This window comes from Pezoporus occidentalis, unplaced genomic scaffold (genome assembly GCF_034315485.1).
Source record: "Pezoporus occidentalis ecotype Australia unplaced genomic scaffold, CSIRO_AGI_Poc_V1 ctg4, whole genome shotgun sequence".
Classification (NCBI taxonomy): domain Eukaryota; kingdom Metazoa; phylum Chordata; class Aves; order Psittaciformes; family Psittacidae; genus Pezoporus; species Pezoporus occidentalis.
In genome coordinates, this window is record NW_026915724.1 from 2,901,044 (window position 1) to 2,918,558 (window position 17,515).

A 17,515-nucleotide genomic window follows, 5' to 3' on the forward strand; every position below is an offset into this window, starting at 1 on the left:
ATGTGCTTAGGCTGAGAGCTCCCCTCCCATGGAAGGCAGAAGAAGAGCTGTGCTTGGGCAGAAGAGACAGAGAGTTTGGGAGTCTCTGTGGCGGCTCTGTCATTTTTGTTGTGCTCAGAAACAGCATGTCGTGTGGATGAGGGAAGGATTGGTCTCCTACAGAAACCTTAGAGGCCATAAGTATGGAAATAAGGAGAATATTTCAAATTAAAAACTTGGCGGAGTTATTAGAAGCTAAGTAGAAAATAATCGTGTTGCTGAACTTCTTGCAGTTGAATATTGACAGTATATATCTATACTGTACATGAGAATATATATCTTTTTAACGTTCTCATTGGGCTACATTTTGAATTTGAAACAACTTTAGATTAACTTAATTTTTCCGTTGGATTGAACAGATGTTAAAAGTAAACAGGAACATTTGTTTCCCTTTCCTCATTCAATTTTGGAAGGAGAACCTATTCATAGTTTCAACTATTATTTAAGGATGAAATTGATTCTCTTGACAGAAGACGGGGGTAGTGCTGCTGCCGTTCGCTGTTCAGTTGTTTGTGCAGAAACCTCCAGAGGGAAATGAGTTTATTCTCCCTTTCCCCTCCAGCACTAGATGGGCAGGATGCAGCCTCAGCCTTGTCACAGCCTGCAATAGCCGTTCTTCATTTCCCGCGTGCGGCTGCTGAGCTGCTAAATGAGGATAATGGATCCCACAACCTCCTTCACAACCAAGCGTTACATGACAGTGTGCTTGGGGCCCTGCTGGCATTCCTGCTTGCAGTAGAGGGGATTTCCTAGCAGCCTTGCAGTTGCCATGGCTGTGCTTCCTGAGTGGGGTTACCTTGTGCTCCAAAGCCTAGGAGTCCTTCAGGTTGCTCTCCCTGGGGTGAATGTCTCCCTGCAACGTAAAGGCACCGCCTTGCAGTGCGTGTGCAGCCAATTAAACCAGCGCTTTTTCTGACCCTGCTAAAATTACAGTGTGATTAGTCACAAAACAATAGTGGAGGGAGAGACTGCCAACTTCTGAAAATGATGAGGAAAATTGCTGCCTGTGACTCCTTGCTAAGGTTATTCTGGTAATTGGATTTTTGTTTGTTCCAAATTTATAATTCCTATAACAGGGGGTGTGGAGAGGAGAGGGTGGGAAGAGGACCTAGGTAGTTCTGCCACCCCATCTTCCCATTCCCTCCCCCCTTACTTTAATATGTTCCTTAAGATGTTTTTCATATAAGTTGCCTCATAGATGTTAAAAGACCACTTACATGACTAACGGCTGTGGGAATGGGCCGTTGTTCCTATATTGGCAGAGATGTAAGGGTTGCTCAGGGAGGATAAATGAAGTGGAGAAGGCCTTGGGGAAATGCCAATAGATGATCTCCATTTGCAACTCTCTTCTTGGGTATCCTTTGATTGTGATAGAAGTGTGGCTTTTACCCTGCACCCACCACTGGAAAGGTACTAGACCTGTGATGAGCACCAGCATTGTTTTAGTTACCACGACTCTGGTGTTTGAGAATATACTAACCAATTGGTTTGGGAATTCTACCATTAAAAAGTAAATGTTAAGGTATTTAGTTATTATTATGCAGTATAAAAATATTGTGCTGGATGCCTAAGCAGTTACTAGGACAACAAGGGGGAGTTTGCCAAGGATTTTTAAACACTGTAAGTAAACGGAAGAAACCTTGAGCTTAAATAGCCCATCTGGCCGTCTTAGGCTTTCCCAAGAGAGCTGCACTAAACTTCTGCCACATACATTGTACCCTGATGATAGACATAGCCCATGGCAAGGAGTCTGAGCTAGAAAAGCAAATGGACTCTTGTGGCAAATACCCAGGGGAGGACCGCATCCCGCTCCTCACAGCAGCAAGGGGGCAAGCCCTGCGCCCTGATCCCAGCAGGGTCCAGCCATCTTCCAACACTGACTGGGATTCCCAGCTTTAATGTGAGTCTGCACTCTTTGCAAAATAGACCTTTGACCTGCAATTTACAGCTTTTATCACATTTTAAAGCTACGTAGCTGGCCAACTTAGGGCAATAAATCTTGTGCGTTTTGTAGAGGTTCTTATTTTTGTGTTTGCTCAGCTAAAGCAGGACAGCAGCCCTATGCTGCTCTGCGGCTGAGTATTTAAAAAACAAATGGCAAAATTGGAGTATTTTAAAAACAGCTTTAGGCCAGTAGTTCTGGGTGGCCCACAGAGCTGCTTCATGTTTGTTACGGTCTAGGAGACCCCTACCCCTCCTCCATAGGAGCCAGTGCTGACCATGAGATGAAAGAGAGAGATCTGCATGTTAGTATGTGTGTGTCTTTGTCTGAGAGGGAGAGATGCTGGCTAGCATGTAATTACTTTTTTCATTTGCTCTTGCAAATTATTTGCCAAACTTTCTGTGGGAAGATAATGTATTCCTCAAAAAAAGTTGGTTTTTTTTTTTGTTATTTTTTTTATTTCTTCTTACAAGAGGCCTGTTATATCTTTTTAGAATGGCTCAAACCGTGCACCTATAAAACCTGTCTTTGAATGCATTAGTGCGTCAGTCAGAAATAACTATAGAAATAGACACAGTGACTTACATTCTTCCAGCCAAAGCACTATTAGAAATAAAATAGTATTTCAAAGTTTTGCAATTTAAAATATTTTTCAGCTGTATTTTGGCTCTGGGGTTTGTTATAATAAAAAATAACATCTGTTTTCCAATTTTAAATTAAACTTAACATGTTTTTCTCATTAGTACTGTTTATCTGTGCTATCTGCTAAACTTGGATGTCAGCTCTTCTGCTGAAGTAATCTTATTTTAGTTCACAGGATTAGTGGCATCTATCAACAATCACAGAGCTTTTGCACTAATAGCAAATACAAGGGAAATGTTTACAGTCATTATCACACGTTAAGTTTAAGCTTCATCTTTTGCTCCCACTGCTGTTGGACTTCAAATCTCCTACTTTTAGGCTTAACTTCTATGTGGTTTTGGTATCTTTTGCAATCAAATCATTTAAATATTTTTCCTTCTGACTTCTTATGGCTAGGATAACTATTGGTTTGGGGTTTTTTGTTTAAAAATGTAAATAGCTCACAAATGCCCTTGAGGGGTTGTACTAAGCATGCAGCCCTGCCTGCATTCCTCACTGTTTGGAGCTGCAGGAAAAGTCACCTTTTCCTATGAGTAGGCACTGCATAGGATTTGGTTGTTAATTGGGTCATGTTGGGGATATCAGAGGATCAGTGCATCTGCACCTAGCTCCCTGATGATTTCCATCCCTTCTTGCCTCCTCTGCTCACCTGCAAGTTTTTGCTCCCAAGGTCTATCTTTGCACGGAGGCAGGTTTCGGTGGTGAGGGAGGCTGTAAACAACCTGCGCGCTGGTGCTCTCCCGCTGGACGAGTTCAATAGGTTGCCTTATTACAGACTTTCTGGTGGCTTATGTAGCTTCACCCTGTGCATCCATATGTCTCAGCTGGTGGCTGTGTGACTCCTGGGTTATAACCAGCAAGGGAAAAACAGCTGAAAGGGGGTTGCTGCCCTTTTAGTGGAAGAGCTTCTCAGGTTAGGTATTAAACAAGAGCCCCATCTGTCTATTTTTGGTGGCTCATGAAGGGAGGGGGGAGGGAGGTGAAGGTGGTAATTCAGTCCCTGGGCTAAATTCAATCTGTCTTGGGTCTCCCTTCTCAGAGAGGTACTTCTTTCCCTTGTGTCATGCCTGGTAGACTCTATCAAAAAAGAAAAAGGTTTTCAGCCCAAGGTTGTCTATGATCGATTAGTGAATCCTAATGGCTTGGCAGTCTTGCTGAGCTTTGGAGTAGGAAGCTGTAGCTTTTGCCGTTCCTGTGAGGAGCAGGCCTGGGGAGAGGAGAGGACCCAATTCTCAAAGGTGGTAGGAGAAATGGATCCAGTGGGCTTCAGTGAGGGGAGATGGCATTCTCAAGACAAAGGCTCGCAGTTACTGTTCAACAGAAGCAGAAAGTAAAGAAACCCTCATTACTTCCAGTGATAGGTATTATTTTGAGGGTTGGGATAGCCTAATAATCAGATCTGAGTTAGCTGCAAATTCCTGTCTAAATTTCAAGTTTCTCTTTTTATTGCAATAATGAAGCACAGGGTATAGCAGCGATGAATTACCACTTTCCCTATATTAACATGTTACAGAGATGTTGACAACCAAATCGTTCAACATATGGGAAAAATTATAAATATGCCATATCCTTATGATATAATCACATGATGGAAGTTATTTTCTGATACTGTGTTTTAGTAATTCACATAATTTTTCATTTCATTTCAGGCAGCAGTTTTACAACATCATCAGGAATATATGCAGGAAATAATTCACTCACAAATTCTACTGGATTTAATAGTTCACAGCAGGTAAATTTGTAAATATGAGTTGAGGAAACTTAAAATTCTCAAACACTGAAAAAATTAAGCCCTTAAATAGCTTTTTAAAAGAAATTAACATCCTTCCAAGTTAAACTAATGTTTATAAATGTTTTCCTTCAATTTGTCATCTTCCAGTAGAAGAACTAATTGTCTGGGGTTGATGTTCTTACTTACGTACCTTCTGCAATGTATCTAATAAACTATTTGCATGAGAAGATTACATGTAATTTAGATTTCATTTTTATGCCTCACAATTTTAGGACCTACAGCATCTAGTCCAGGAAGCATACGTGCTGAAAGTCTGACATGTGTTTGTAGTTATATTTTGGAATTTGTACTAAAAAGTAGCAAACCTTTGATGGACTATTCAGTTGCTTTTTTTTTTTTTCATTCTTGCAGGAATATCCCTCTTATCCCAGTTTTGGCCAGGGCCAATATGCACAGTATTATAATAGCTCACCATATCCTTCACATTACATGACAAACAGCAACACCAGCCCAACGACACCCTCCACAAATGCAACATACCAGCTTCAAGAACCACCATCTGGCATCACCAGTCAAGCGGTTACAGATCCTGCAGCAGGTAATTACATAGATTTTATGGTCCCTATGAGGGACATTTTTGTAAGTTAAAAGGGGATTGAATTGGATTTATTTTTTTTTGGTGTAGTCATTGTTGTTTTTTTTTTTTTTTAAATTATTATTTCTTAATCCTGAGCCTGTGGCACATCTTGCACAGATTCTAACAGAAAATAGACTAAAGAAAAACCAGGATCAGTACCAGTTTTAAAGTTTGTGTGAAATACAAATTGTTTGTATTTTTTTGTAAAATGCTTGTGTTAAAAATTGCAAGATATGGGAAAGTCTTTACACTAAACTGAAACCTGGTGCTTTTAAGCTCTGTCATTAAGATAAACTCCCTAAGTAAGACTGAAATCAGGCAGCCTTCAGACCAGAGCCCAACTGTCCACTTGAAAGAGAACTTTTGTGCTTTTCACTTTCAGGGAACATAATAATCCTTGTAATAGGGAGTTGAAATGGCACAAGTGTTTCCATTTTGAGGAAAGATTTTCAGTGGCTTGTCCTTTTTCCCAGTCATTTTACCTTTCTTGCTGGAATTTGGCAGTCCTTTACAAGTTGATATATTTTTTGAACATTTATACCAAACTGCTCCAGCTGGTTTTGGAAATGAGGGGTGAAAAATACTTTTCCCATTATTAAAAAAAAAACATTTTTTAGCAGTTCAAGCATGTCAGTAGTTACTAGATGGCAGAAGTTTGAAATCTGTCAGAGAGAAAATCCAATGTTGCAGATATGTTTTTCAGTAATGCAGTGAAAAACAGCTATGATTTGGCAATGTTATCAGGAGGTTTTGTTTCGAAGTTTTGTTGGGGAAGGTTGTTTTCAGTTTTCTTAATGTACTTGATGGGATCAGTCTTGCATGTACAATGTGAGTTTAAATTTGCTAGGATTCTTGGTTTTCTGCATGTTTATACCTAAAGAAAATGTATGCAGTGTTGTCTCTTTTGATACATTTGCTGAAAGTAAGTAGGGAAAAAAATACAGTTGGTGTGTGTGTTTATATGGAGAAGATCACGTGTGTGCAATGTATTTGAGAAATGAATCTTTCTAAATATATAAATGAATATTGGTGTGCCGCTTTTAGAATATATGGATGCATATTGGAGTCTACATAATTACTCTGCTTTTTACTTTGTTGTTAATTCTTCTTTTGTTTGTTTTCTTGTGGGTTTGTTTGCTTTTTGTTTTAAGTTGGAAACACTAAGTTCCTCTTACCCCCAAAACCAAACGCGATCAAGTTTTAGCTTTTAGGAAGATACTGAAGTTGCATCGTTGTATCGTCTGGGTCTTGATCTTTTGCAAAATCTCTGCGTATATTTTTTAAAAGTAGTTGATACTTGCTAAAAGCAATAGTAAACACACATACAAAGAAGAGAAGGTATATTTTTCCCAAGCTTAAACTGAGTGGCTTAAAGGCTGCTTTCCTGTTTAGATTTCTGCACTCTATAAGCCTGGACAAAACGTTTCTATCAGTTCCTTTTAAAGAACTCTTTTTTTTTTTTTTTTCCCCTTCAAATCTTCCACACTCTTACTAACAAAGTTTTGTCTAAACATTTGAAAGAGTCAGGTAGGCACCTTAGAATTTGTCTTGCACTAAGCCCTCTTCTAGTTTATGCTTTCATGTATTGAAAGCTACACATCCATGGTTCTCTTTCTTAGCCGTTCCTTCCAGATGTCCTCCTCTGGCATTGCTGGGACAGTTGGCTCTTTCCGTGAGAGATTTATGTTACTGATTTAACAGTTCTGAAAAAGTTAATTCAAATGGTTTGCAAATAAGAATTCAGTGTGGCTATGGGGTTATCTTGGGCTGGCTGCTTGTACTGCAGGCAGGGACACTTTTGGGAAAGTACCTACTGTGGGCGAGTCTTTATTAGAAGGAAGCCATCTTTCTGTTCCCCTTCACCAGCAAGGTCGCAGTTGGCAGAAGGTATAGAGCTAGACCTAGATTTCTCCATTTATCTTTATGCATTTGTCTTTATGCATTCAAGTTAGGATCAAGCCCATTTAGACTCCTCCTATATTGAGTGGAGAAGGATGAGTACCTCTGTTTAGTGTTCAGTTTAACTACAGCCTTAATCCTGCTTGACATTTCTCCTTGGACAGTGTAAATTTTTTTTACTTTCTTCTTTCTGAGGGGTATTGCAGAGCCTCAGTTGAGCTCATACACAGTATGCTTGGAAGACAAAGCAAGTTTGGGGTCAAAGCAAAGAGGGATCAGCATGGAAGAAGGGAATTCTGATGGAGTGGGGACAAATGAAAGGCATATTAGAGAGAAGGAAATTCATAGTTGTGTCAAAAACATGGAACAAAGGTGCAAATTAACCAAATTTTAATTACAAGTAGTCAAATTTCTGTAGGGTGTTTTGCCACATCTGGGCAAATTAGGTTGCTGATTCTCTACCACAACAGGAACTTTGCATATGAGGGATGGTCTGGAGCAGTGCAGAGCCATTGTATTAGGCTACTTTACCCCTTTAGCAGGATGGACTCCAGCTGCTGGATTGCAGCTGTTCTTACTTGGATGTTCATATCCCTGCATATCTTCTATATTTAAAAACCTCTTGTAATCCATGTGGTTCTGAACTATGCCAGGACAAGCACAGAAGAACCTTCAGACTTTATAAAGGCACCAGAATAATTTGAAAGATATAGGTGGTTCCTAAGAATTTGGGCCAGTGAGTGAAGCAGAAGAGTCTGGTAAGAAACGTGTGAAAAGAAAGAAAGTAATTAGGTGCTCCTGTAACATTTTTAGTAGAGTTTTGCAGACTTAAAAAGCTCAAATAATTCCACTTTAAAAATGCTTAATTCTTGTCTAAATATAAAATAACCCTCTTATAGTTTCCCAGAGTTCCTAGTTACATAGGCAAGTTTTTTTTCATGCAATCCAGGACATCCAGGGATTCTTGCAGAAGAAGCTAAGAATTTCCATGCTCAGTGTTTCTTCTTTCTCTTCCCTTCAGGGATCTGAAAAATTTCTTACAACAGTCTGACAAAACCTTTTGATTGAGCAGCGGCTGATAGTCCCAGTTTCCATAAAACAGACATGCAAATTAATGTTATTTTGTCGTTAATAGAAGGCTGTACTTTTCCTAGTGACATAATGAGAAAATTATTAAACAAACAAACAAAAAAGTCAGTATGATATTTTAATTTTTTAATGTGCTTTGCTTCAGATTTAATTGGAAATTTTTTTTCAATTCAAAAGTAAGAATTTTTGAAGTTTGGTTTTGTTTTTTTTTCCCATTTGTAGGATTCTGACACTTTACAGAAAACAGTGTTTTTCATCAAAATAACAACAGAATAGTAGGTTCCTTCTGGGATGAGCTTTCAGTTCATACATGAGTAGATATTCCAGGTATGAACAGCAAGTTGGCGATTTTTGTGAGCTGTATTATGTAAGAGAAGAAATAATAATTAAAATTATAAAAAAAATAAAAAAAGTAGACTAGTGAGCAAAAATTCATTCTCACTTCCAACATTCCAATTCATTGAAGCAGGTTCAGAGTGAACAAAAGGAAATATTTCTCTATGTTGCCTCTAGGTAAGCTGTGCAGCTCCTTCCTGCAGGGTGTTGTGGATGCAAAAAGTTTATGCCAGTTCAAGCACTGCCTAGACAATCTCAAAGATTGGATTTACACAGACATCAACATCAGAAATTCTTGACATTAAAAAATCACTGGAGACAGTGGATGACTTAGCACTGTGCGTAGGTGTCCTTTTTACGCTCTCTCAACTGTTCACCTGCTGTTGGCCGGTACTGAAATTTATCCTGGACAGAAGGAGTTTTGCCCCAGTCCATTATGCCTACCCTGACATTCTAAAATAATTAGAGGAACATTCATAATATATTTCTTAGAGTTAATGTAGAAAAGGACTACTTTTTCTAAAGCTTTATTAATTTTCTCTTGCAGTATGTCAATTCTATCATCACAGCTGGAAAAAAGTCTTGATTTGTGCAGACTTTTGTTTAGAAATTCAGTCAGCAGAGTTGAATTTATCCTTCTATTTTATAAGATGCTGTATTTATAATTTATTAAGCAGTGTTTCTCACAAGAGAGACCTGCATTGTTCTTGAGATTTGATCTCTTTCAGTTTTCTTGGTTTCTGCAATAAGTATGTTTAAAATATTACTGGAAGAGATTTTTTTGTATTACTCATATACTTCACAATGCAGATTAAAAACCCCACAAGGACCGTGCTAGCCAAAAAAAATTGTTCTCAGCCATGGGTCACCATTTTGCTCTTAAAGACTAAACTTCTTCTTCCTTGAACACTATATCACATGTAGTATTGCAAAAGGCAAAGCCATTTTTACAGTTACTCCTTATCATATTTCATAACAGTAAATTAGACATAACTCTGAAAGCTGGAGAAAAAAAAACAGCCACTGCAGGGCTTATTAATATAGTTGTTGCCATACATAGTTAAGGTATACTATTATATGTAAGATATACTGCTAGTATGACATTTTGTCATTATTTTGAGTATACAGTCCTGAATCAAAAAGTCACCTAAGCCTTGAAATAAATAGGTATTTTTACCAATATTTTTAACAGACTGTTGAGGGTTTCTGCTTATAATAATATGGTTATGGTCATGTAAAGACAAACACTGGATTCGTTTTTCCTGTGAAGATTTTGACATTTTGTCAAAACAGCACTAAATACATCCATCTATGATCCTGTCATCAGGCATTGTTGTACTTCTTGAAATATTTATTTAGCACTTTTACTTACTACTAATGGTGTAGTCATACTATTTTTAGGGGAATGTAAAGAAAAAATAAATCTTCAAATACCTAAGTTATTCTGCTGCATTGTTTAATCATGGGCCAGTTTTATGTAAACACTAAAAGGGTAAGTTTGCATAGTGCTCATGGAATTTTGTGTTTAGCTTTATTTATGCAAAAGTAAACTTTATGCAAAAGTAAGAAAATCATAGCATGAGACTGACATATTCAAACTACTTGAATCTTTTTATTTTGGTATACAGGAGTTGAAATAACACTGGCCTGAGGATCTAAGGTCTTTATTCAAACTTAAGTATAAGATTTGAGGGGAAACCTTTGCTCTTGGCACAATCTAAATGGAAAATATTTCTACATACCTACTTGGACAGACATTTGACTATACTGGTTGTCCTCAGCCCATCTCATCTATGTGATTTACATTGTGACATGAGATATGATTACTTTGCTAATGTGTATTTACTCTTTTTTGCATACTCCTTCAACGTAGTATGGAAAAAGTCTGTTGAAATTTGCAATGCCTTTGTCAACAGCAAGAGCTCTACCCACCACTCACCAGTTGGTTTTACCTGGAAACAGAAATGATCTGGGGATTTCTGGGTTAGCTAGTTTTCCCCAGATTTGTCATTTGATACTGCTGCTGTATAGTACATTGAAATCTATAGTAAGAAAATTCAGTAATTACTTAGGGGGGAATTCCATAACAAATGAAAAGGAATTACAGAATATAGTGTTGCAAACAGCATATATGTAGCTTTGTTGTCTATTCATAAGTAATCAAAGTATTTTTTTTTATGAGATGACAAAAAATTGTCTACTGTGACAAAAGCATTGAAACTGCCCATAATAATGTAACAGGGAAGCATATGCTTACAAAATATTATGTCAAGTTCCAATAATACAGTGCCTTGAAGCACAGGGGGAAGGTCTGCTACAGTATGGTTCATGTATTTTAGGTAAACCAGAAAGTAAACATATTTTATTCCTTGCAGTTTTGTGTAGTTTTTATCTGTCTTAGTGTTACCATACACTACAGGGATACTACCAGGGGTCAGGAGCAGGAGGTACCAGTCACAACTGATGAAGGAGGCATAAAATTATAGAATCTGAATTCAAAATATTTTTCTGATGATTGGGTCTGTTGTGCTTGGTCAAGGTTTGAAGAACTTGCTCAGAGTGTGTGAAGCAGAAATAAGCAGTGTTTTTTAATGAATGTCGAAAAAGAACTGTTGTTACATTAATGTAATTTTGTGAAGGCATATGCAACACACAGAAATGGCTGTAGTGGTCCTGACTGATGGATCAACTGGCCCCATATCCTGCCTCCACAGTGGCTCTCAGCAGACACCTCAGGAGCAGGCTAAGTTTGGATAAGACTTGCCCTAAGCACTTTTCCAGTTTCCAGATATTTTCATCTCAGGTGATTTCCAAAGCTGATGTTGTTTGTGTGTTTGTATGTTGCATTAGCATTTTAATTTGGAGCAGGAGTCTTGATGAAAAGCTTTGGCTCAGCAGAGTGGTCCAAGAGCACCTGGCTGGAGTCCTTCCAGTCAAAACTGTCCTCCAAGATAGCTCCTAATTGTTCCAGGCCCCATTAGGGAAGATAAGAGACTAGATCAGGTGGGACATGCCCTGAAATGACCTCCCAGAAACAGGCAGGGAAGTCTGGGGTCATTGCCACCACTTGCTTGGTCCCACAGAACCAACTTGACAATGTGGCAGGGCTGTAGCACTCCTAATGCTTTCCCCGTATCATCTTCCAGCAGTGTCTTCAGAATCCTCTTGAACCTTTGTAATCCTTTGAAAGCCTGGCATTTTCTGGCAAAATGTGCCACGATTCTTCTAGGTTTTATCTGAACTCTTCCTTCGTATGTTTAATCTGGCTGCTGCTGGATTTCCTTTGGTGATCTTGCTGTAATACTGGGACAAGCAGTGGAGAGCTCATCCTCACCCCCTTTTCCACTTACAGTTTTGTGGAGGGCTGGGTTTTCTCCTGTGCTTCCTTGTGTTTGTGATGCTCAAGAGCAGGATAAAAATAAATTCAGTGATTTAGAAACAATAATTTCCCTTGCCTAATACTACAATATATCTGATACCATGAAGCCAGCTGAGGTTGAACAAATTGACCTCCTCGTATCAATGAATGTAGAATAATGGGTATAGCAATAACATGTTTTGTGGATATATAGCTTGACTTCAGCAAGGCTTTTGCTGCCCTGACAGTTAAACCTTTTCACTTAACAGCTGATAAACAAACTAGGCTAAAGCAGCCTAGCAGAAACTACAGCAGAATGATATAAAACTGTTTAGGAAACCATGTCCAGAGAGAAGTTAGTGAGAGCTCACTGTTAAAATAGAAAGATGGCTACAGAAACATTCCTCAGTGTCTGCCTTGGGCCTAGCACCAGACTGCATTTTCATTAATCATTTAGATGACGGAACAGAATGTGTTTGCCTATTAAATATGTAGATGACACCATGCTGAGAGGGGCTGTGAGTTCTTTGGAGACAGGATGAGAACTCAAAAAATGGAGATGTGATCTGAATAGGAGCAGGTGTGAGGTATAGATTTAGGCAGGAATGATGAACTGCACAAATGTGGGATGGGGAATGTTGGCAGCTCCTTCCAGGCTTTACCTTTCCCTGCGAACTGCTCTGAGTACTACAGATATTAGTGGCACACTGAGTACCCTCAGCCGCTGTTGTTTATCTTGCTTCAGAATTTGTCAGGGCTTGGGCTTGTCGAGGCGCAGGGCTCAGCTGGATACTGGATTCTTTAGTTAGGTTTCCTTATGAGGACCTGAGAGCGACCATTGGGCAGGGAGCTGGTAACCCAGCTGTGCACACAGAGCCTTAATCCAAAGAGTACATGCTATGGTTTCCTTTTACATACATGGAGTGAGTTTCTTGCACACGATGTCATGTTTTTCCCCATTGGTTGTTGCCATCTGTCACACTGTTCATAACTGACTGCTCTCCTGAGGAGGCTCAGAAGCTCCAGGTAGGCTCAGAAGCTCCAGGTATTAGCAATGTTGTGTATCCATGTGCAATATTTGGCCAGGTCTTTGAGAAATTACCACGTAGGTGTTGTTTCCTCCTCTGAAGATGGCCTAGGAATCCTGAAACTAGCATTTACTGGAAGTATTGTGAAAATGGAGATTGTCTTCTGCCAACTGGTAGACAGGGAGAGTAGGCTGTGGGACGTGGGAAATAAAGCTTTGCTCAGCTTTGCTGTGTATTACTGTGTACAGTTAGGAGAGACTACAGAGAGCATTAATCATAACCTAGAAAGCAAGATCAACAGGGAGGGTTAACCTAGCAACAAAGAGTATCTAAGAACAGTCTTCGAATGCATGCAGATACAATGAAGGGAATATTTTTGTCCTTCGCTTTCACAGATTTAAGTTATATTGCTGTAATGAAGGCTGAAGTTGTGGGTTCTGTTTCTAGTGGCATGGCTGTTAAAACAGCTGAGTGGATTTCCTGAAAAGCACTACAGACAAATCTGGAAATGATGCAGGTACAGTGGTCCCAAAAAAGGGTGGGCTAAGGTGTTGCACAGCCAACCTTGGGGTCCCAAAGTAGGGTTGGGGGTCTTTCTGTCAGGTGAGGGTCTGGCCTGTCCAAGTAGATGGTTTGCACACTTGAAGGAGAGAGAGAAATGAGCCTCCACTCAAACTTGTGGCCCTCTGTTTGAAATTTTGAATGCAGGATGCTTAAATGAAGGTGCTTCCAAAAAATGGAAGCTGGATGGCTCTTACAGACTTTCTTCCCTGCTCTCACCGTGCTCTGCTCTGTGTGCTCACTCTTTTACGTTTACCTGGTTTTATTCATCATGAAGTTTTCTTTATACTTTTTCCATGCTCTCTGTTCCCTATTTCACTCAGCATTATTATTACTGTCTCAAATTAGTGCTTAAACTTTTTAGGCATATCATTTCTGTGAGAAGAATTTAAAAAAATGGTATGTAAAACCAAACTCATAAAATCTTGTCAGGCATCAAGAGCAACCCTAATTTAAACTAGTCGATAGGAAATGCAATTTTTCATTACATCTGAATTTTAGAGCACATATTTGGAACATCATTGGGCAATATGCCAGTTGAAGAAATTCTGGTCTGTTTATTTTCCAAGTTACAATATATTTCAATGCTTTTGTGTGTTTTGCTTTCTTTTCATGTTCCTTTTTTATAGTTTTTTTTTTGTTTGATTTTTTTTTTAAGGACTTTAATAATTAAATAATGTATAGCAGATAAACTCATTAAGTTTAAAAGATTAGGAAATTAGTACTAGTTGAGTTATGATTTCTTATCTGTGTTTAAGTACAGTAGGTGAAAGAGCAATCTGCATTCAAAGTTTAAATAGTTTAGATACATATTCTGAAGAATACATTTTCATAGGAAAAATACATATTGGAACATACATGAACTTCAACATTTAAAACTCTCTCTTTAGTTATGTAGGGTGATGTGGCTGAGTGGTTTTTGTTGTTAGACACATACACAGAATCACTCTTTTATGTATCGGTTGAGTCTCTTTTGAAGATTCTTTATTTTACCTTGAGTTACATCTTAACTTGTTATTCTGCTTTGCTTAATGTAGCCTGAGATACTTAGGTAAAAGTACAATGTGAAAGATATATACTGATTTCCATGAAGTGTAGATTTAAATGCTGAACATGAGAATTTGAAGGCATTTTTCTTTCATTCAGCACAAGCAACCTTATTATTTTGAGCAATTGTGCATATATGGTGTTACACAGATGTCCAGAGTCTCCTTCTTAATCTAACCTTTGACCTCTACAGGATGTTATTTTTAGGAGAAAGAATCACTTGTGTGAGAAGTATACCTGTCTGTTCAAACTGGAATGCCACAGTCTAGGCTGATTAAAAAGAAAATTAATATTGATAACAAATATCCACATCTAATGAACTCTAACAGCAGTTAATTTTGGTAGAATCAAGGACAGGCGGCCTGGGAAGAATACAGGGATGTTGTCCGTGAAGCTAGGGACCAGGTTAGGAAAGCTAAGGCCCAGTTAGAATACTATGATTTGAATGTTAACTGAGAAGTGAAATTGATAAATATATTTTATCCTGAAAATTTCAGCTGCCTTCACAAAAATAAGGGTTGGTTGGGTTTTTTTTTTTGTAAGAAAAAATCATCAGTAACCATCAAAATAAAAGTCTTTTCTCCATGAACTTCAGATTGTGAAAGAAAGTCTTGAAAAGAGATTTTAAAATGTGTTGCATTTCTGAGGAGTATGGTACTTCTAGTTAAATGACTTAGGAAGTATAGTCTCTGCTCAGTGTCTGCTTCGTTAATGTTCAAGCACTTAACTGTTACTAGGCCTATGAGTGTTAAGAATAGCAAAACATCTTCCAACTATCCTGTTTTTGGGAAAAATTGTATCTTGTCTGGAAGTTACACATTGGAAGAATTCAGTGTTGAGTAGGTCTTTGAAGAATACTATAAATTTATTCTTCATAGTTAATGCATATTTAAAACTTATTAATTGAATTTACCCTGGGAAAATAAGGACTCTATTTTATGCCATATTTAGAACTTCTATTAATCTGGCTCAAATGCAGAGATCTAAGGAAACTGCCTGAAACCAGGCAATTTAGAAAAGTTTACAGTTTCTGTGTGTTTGGGTTTTTTTTCACACCTGGATGTTTTTTTTTCTTACCAGCCACCACAGTGGTTATCTCAAATCATGCTCAAATATTTAGAATTAGACCAATGTGCTTTAAAAAAGAGCTGGTATACCTTAAAATTGTTCATTTAGAGTTTAAGTTTCTCTATGAAGTGATACACTCTATGATTTGAAGGAATACACATAGAGTGTATTTGTTTACTGAAATAGTTTATAGCTCTGGTTTTGCATTTATCTTGATTGAATTAATTTCTGTATCAGTATTTCCGGTTATCATGTAGATTTAATTATTTTAGTTAGGACGCTTTAGTGAACATCCTGGGTTTAGTGTCACATGTCACATAAAAAGCAAGTAAGTTGAACATTTGTAAGTTTAAACTGGAAGTTAAAATTGTCGTTTCTTTGCCACAGCAGAATACAGTACAATCCACAGTCCATCAACGCCCATTAAGGATTCAGATTCGGATAGATTGCGTCGTAGTTCAGATGGGAAATCACGTGGCCGTGGCAGAAGAAACAATAATCCTTCACCACCACCTGACTCTGATCTAGAGGTACATTATATTAGATGTCTTTGACCTGTTACAGACTGTATTTTTATCTTTTTTTTTTTGCACAGAGAAGTAATATTTACACATAAAAAATAAAGTAGCATTGTAACTCTCTTTTATTTTCTAACAGCATTTTTGTAGAAGATAGAGTTTTTCTTCTAAAGAATCTTCTTCATGAAGAGCACATACTTTGTCTGAAAAATACTGGGAGGTTCTTTCCCTTTTTTGGTCAAAAAAGATATGAAAAGGCAAGCTTTTCCCATGTCAAAGGAAGGTTTGAGTTTCGACAGGAGACACTTCTAGCACAATAGTGGGTTTTATTCTCTCAAGCTATGTTCACATTCCTCCCAGTGGCCTATGCTTTATGTTGAGAGCACATCTTCAATGACACACCACAGCTATGAGTGTCTGCACTGCATTACTTTTCCTTTCCAAAATCTTAGCCCACTTATCATCAGGGGAAATACAATCTTACCAGGACTTAAAGTACTTCTATTTGAACACTTTATTTTTTAGTAAAATATCATTTTGTGTGTGGTCAGAGGACAAATTTAAAACACATATATTCCATTGGTTGTAAGTGAAACAATTATTTACTGATGCCATAAATTCTTACACATGCAGCATCTAAGTCTGTAATTTTCATTCTTCAGGTGCCTAAAAATCCATTAAAAATGAACATAGATAGGTTAAGGGGATTTAAGTGCTTAGCAGCAATTTGATTTATTTTGGTTTTAGAGATAATTTCCAAGAGCAGTTATATTAACTTTGTTTTATAAGACTTGCAGAAATACAGAATTCAGACTCCAAAGATTTAATTTTCAGAGGCCTCTCTTTTATTTTCTGTTTCTATCTCACATCTGGCATTAAAATAATGCATTGTACAATCTCATTTTCTGTGTGTATTTAAAATAGCTCTAATTCTATTCTAAAAAGAATAATTTGATATAATAGCAGCTGTAGTACAAACCTAACAGATTGTATTACCTTATTCTGGAAAAACTTGTTAGTTCTAAAAAAAAAATAAATGAGGAAACAAAGGTTTTAATACATAACCATTTCAATACAATTTTCTCATTTGTGCACTTACTGATTCAGATTTTAACTTTCCATTTCAAGTATTGGCTTCACAAAAGAACACATTGATTTGATTCTCTTTTTACAGAGAGTATTCATTTGGGATTTGGATGAGACAATCATCATTTTCCATTCCTTGCTTACAGGGTCCTATGCTAACAGATACGGAAGGGTAAGTGTCACGAAAATGATGGAATGTCTCAATAATATTTGTTGGTTTACAGTTGATGCACAAAGAAACAGAACATTAGTTGATTTTCTAGAGGCAAACTGGTACTGGTGTTTCAAGACAAAAAATCAAGGAGTAAAGCTGTTTCATGTGTCCATTCTTTGCACTTAGCTCTTATATTCAGTAAATAATTAAATTAAATACGTTGACCACTTGAGGTTTGGTTTGTAGGTACAGAGTGTCTGAAACCTGTTGATACCATCAAAATCTGCAAAGGTTTACCTCCCCTCAGAGAGTGAAGAGCTTCCAGGAGTGATTGCTAAAATAACATTTTAGTTCTGAGCGATCAGCAATGAGCTGTGCT

The 17,515-nt window shown here is 37.8% G+C and overlaps 1 protein-coding gene across 1 annotated transcript in view; it reads left to right on the plus strand.

The window, feature by feature from the left end:
- The window catches only part of EYA1 (EYA transcriptional coactivator and phosphatase 1), a 163,517-nt gene that overhangs the window by 102,245 nt on the left and 43,757 nt on the right, over positions 1 to 17,515 (plus strand). The window contains exons 10-13 of the mRNA XM_062633203.1: positions 4,273 to 4,355; positions 4,767 to 4,953; positions 15,766 to 15,908; positions 17,071 to 17,154. Coding sequence (XP_062489187.1) covers positions 4,273 to 4,355; positions 4,767 to 4,953; positions 15,766 to 15,908; positions 17,071 to 17,154 — 497 coding nt within the window. The remainder of the gene's footprint in view (positions 1 to 4,272; positions 4,356 to 4,766; positions 4,954 to 15,765; positions 15,909 to 17,070; positions 17,155 to 17,515) is intronic.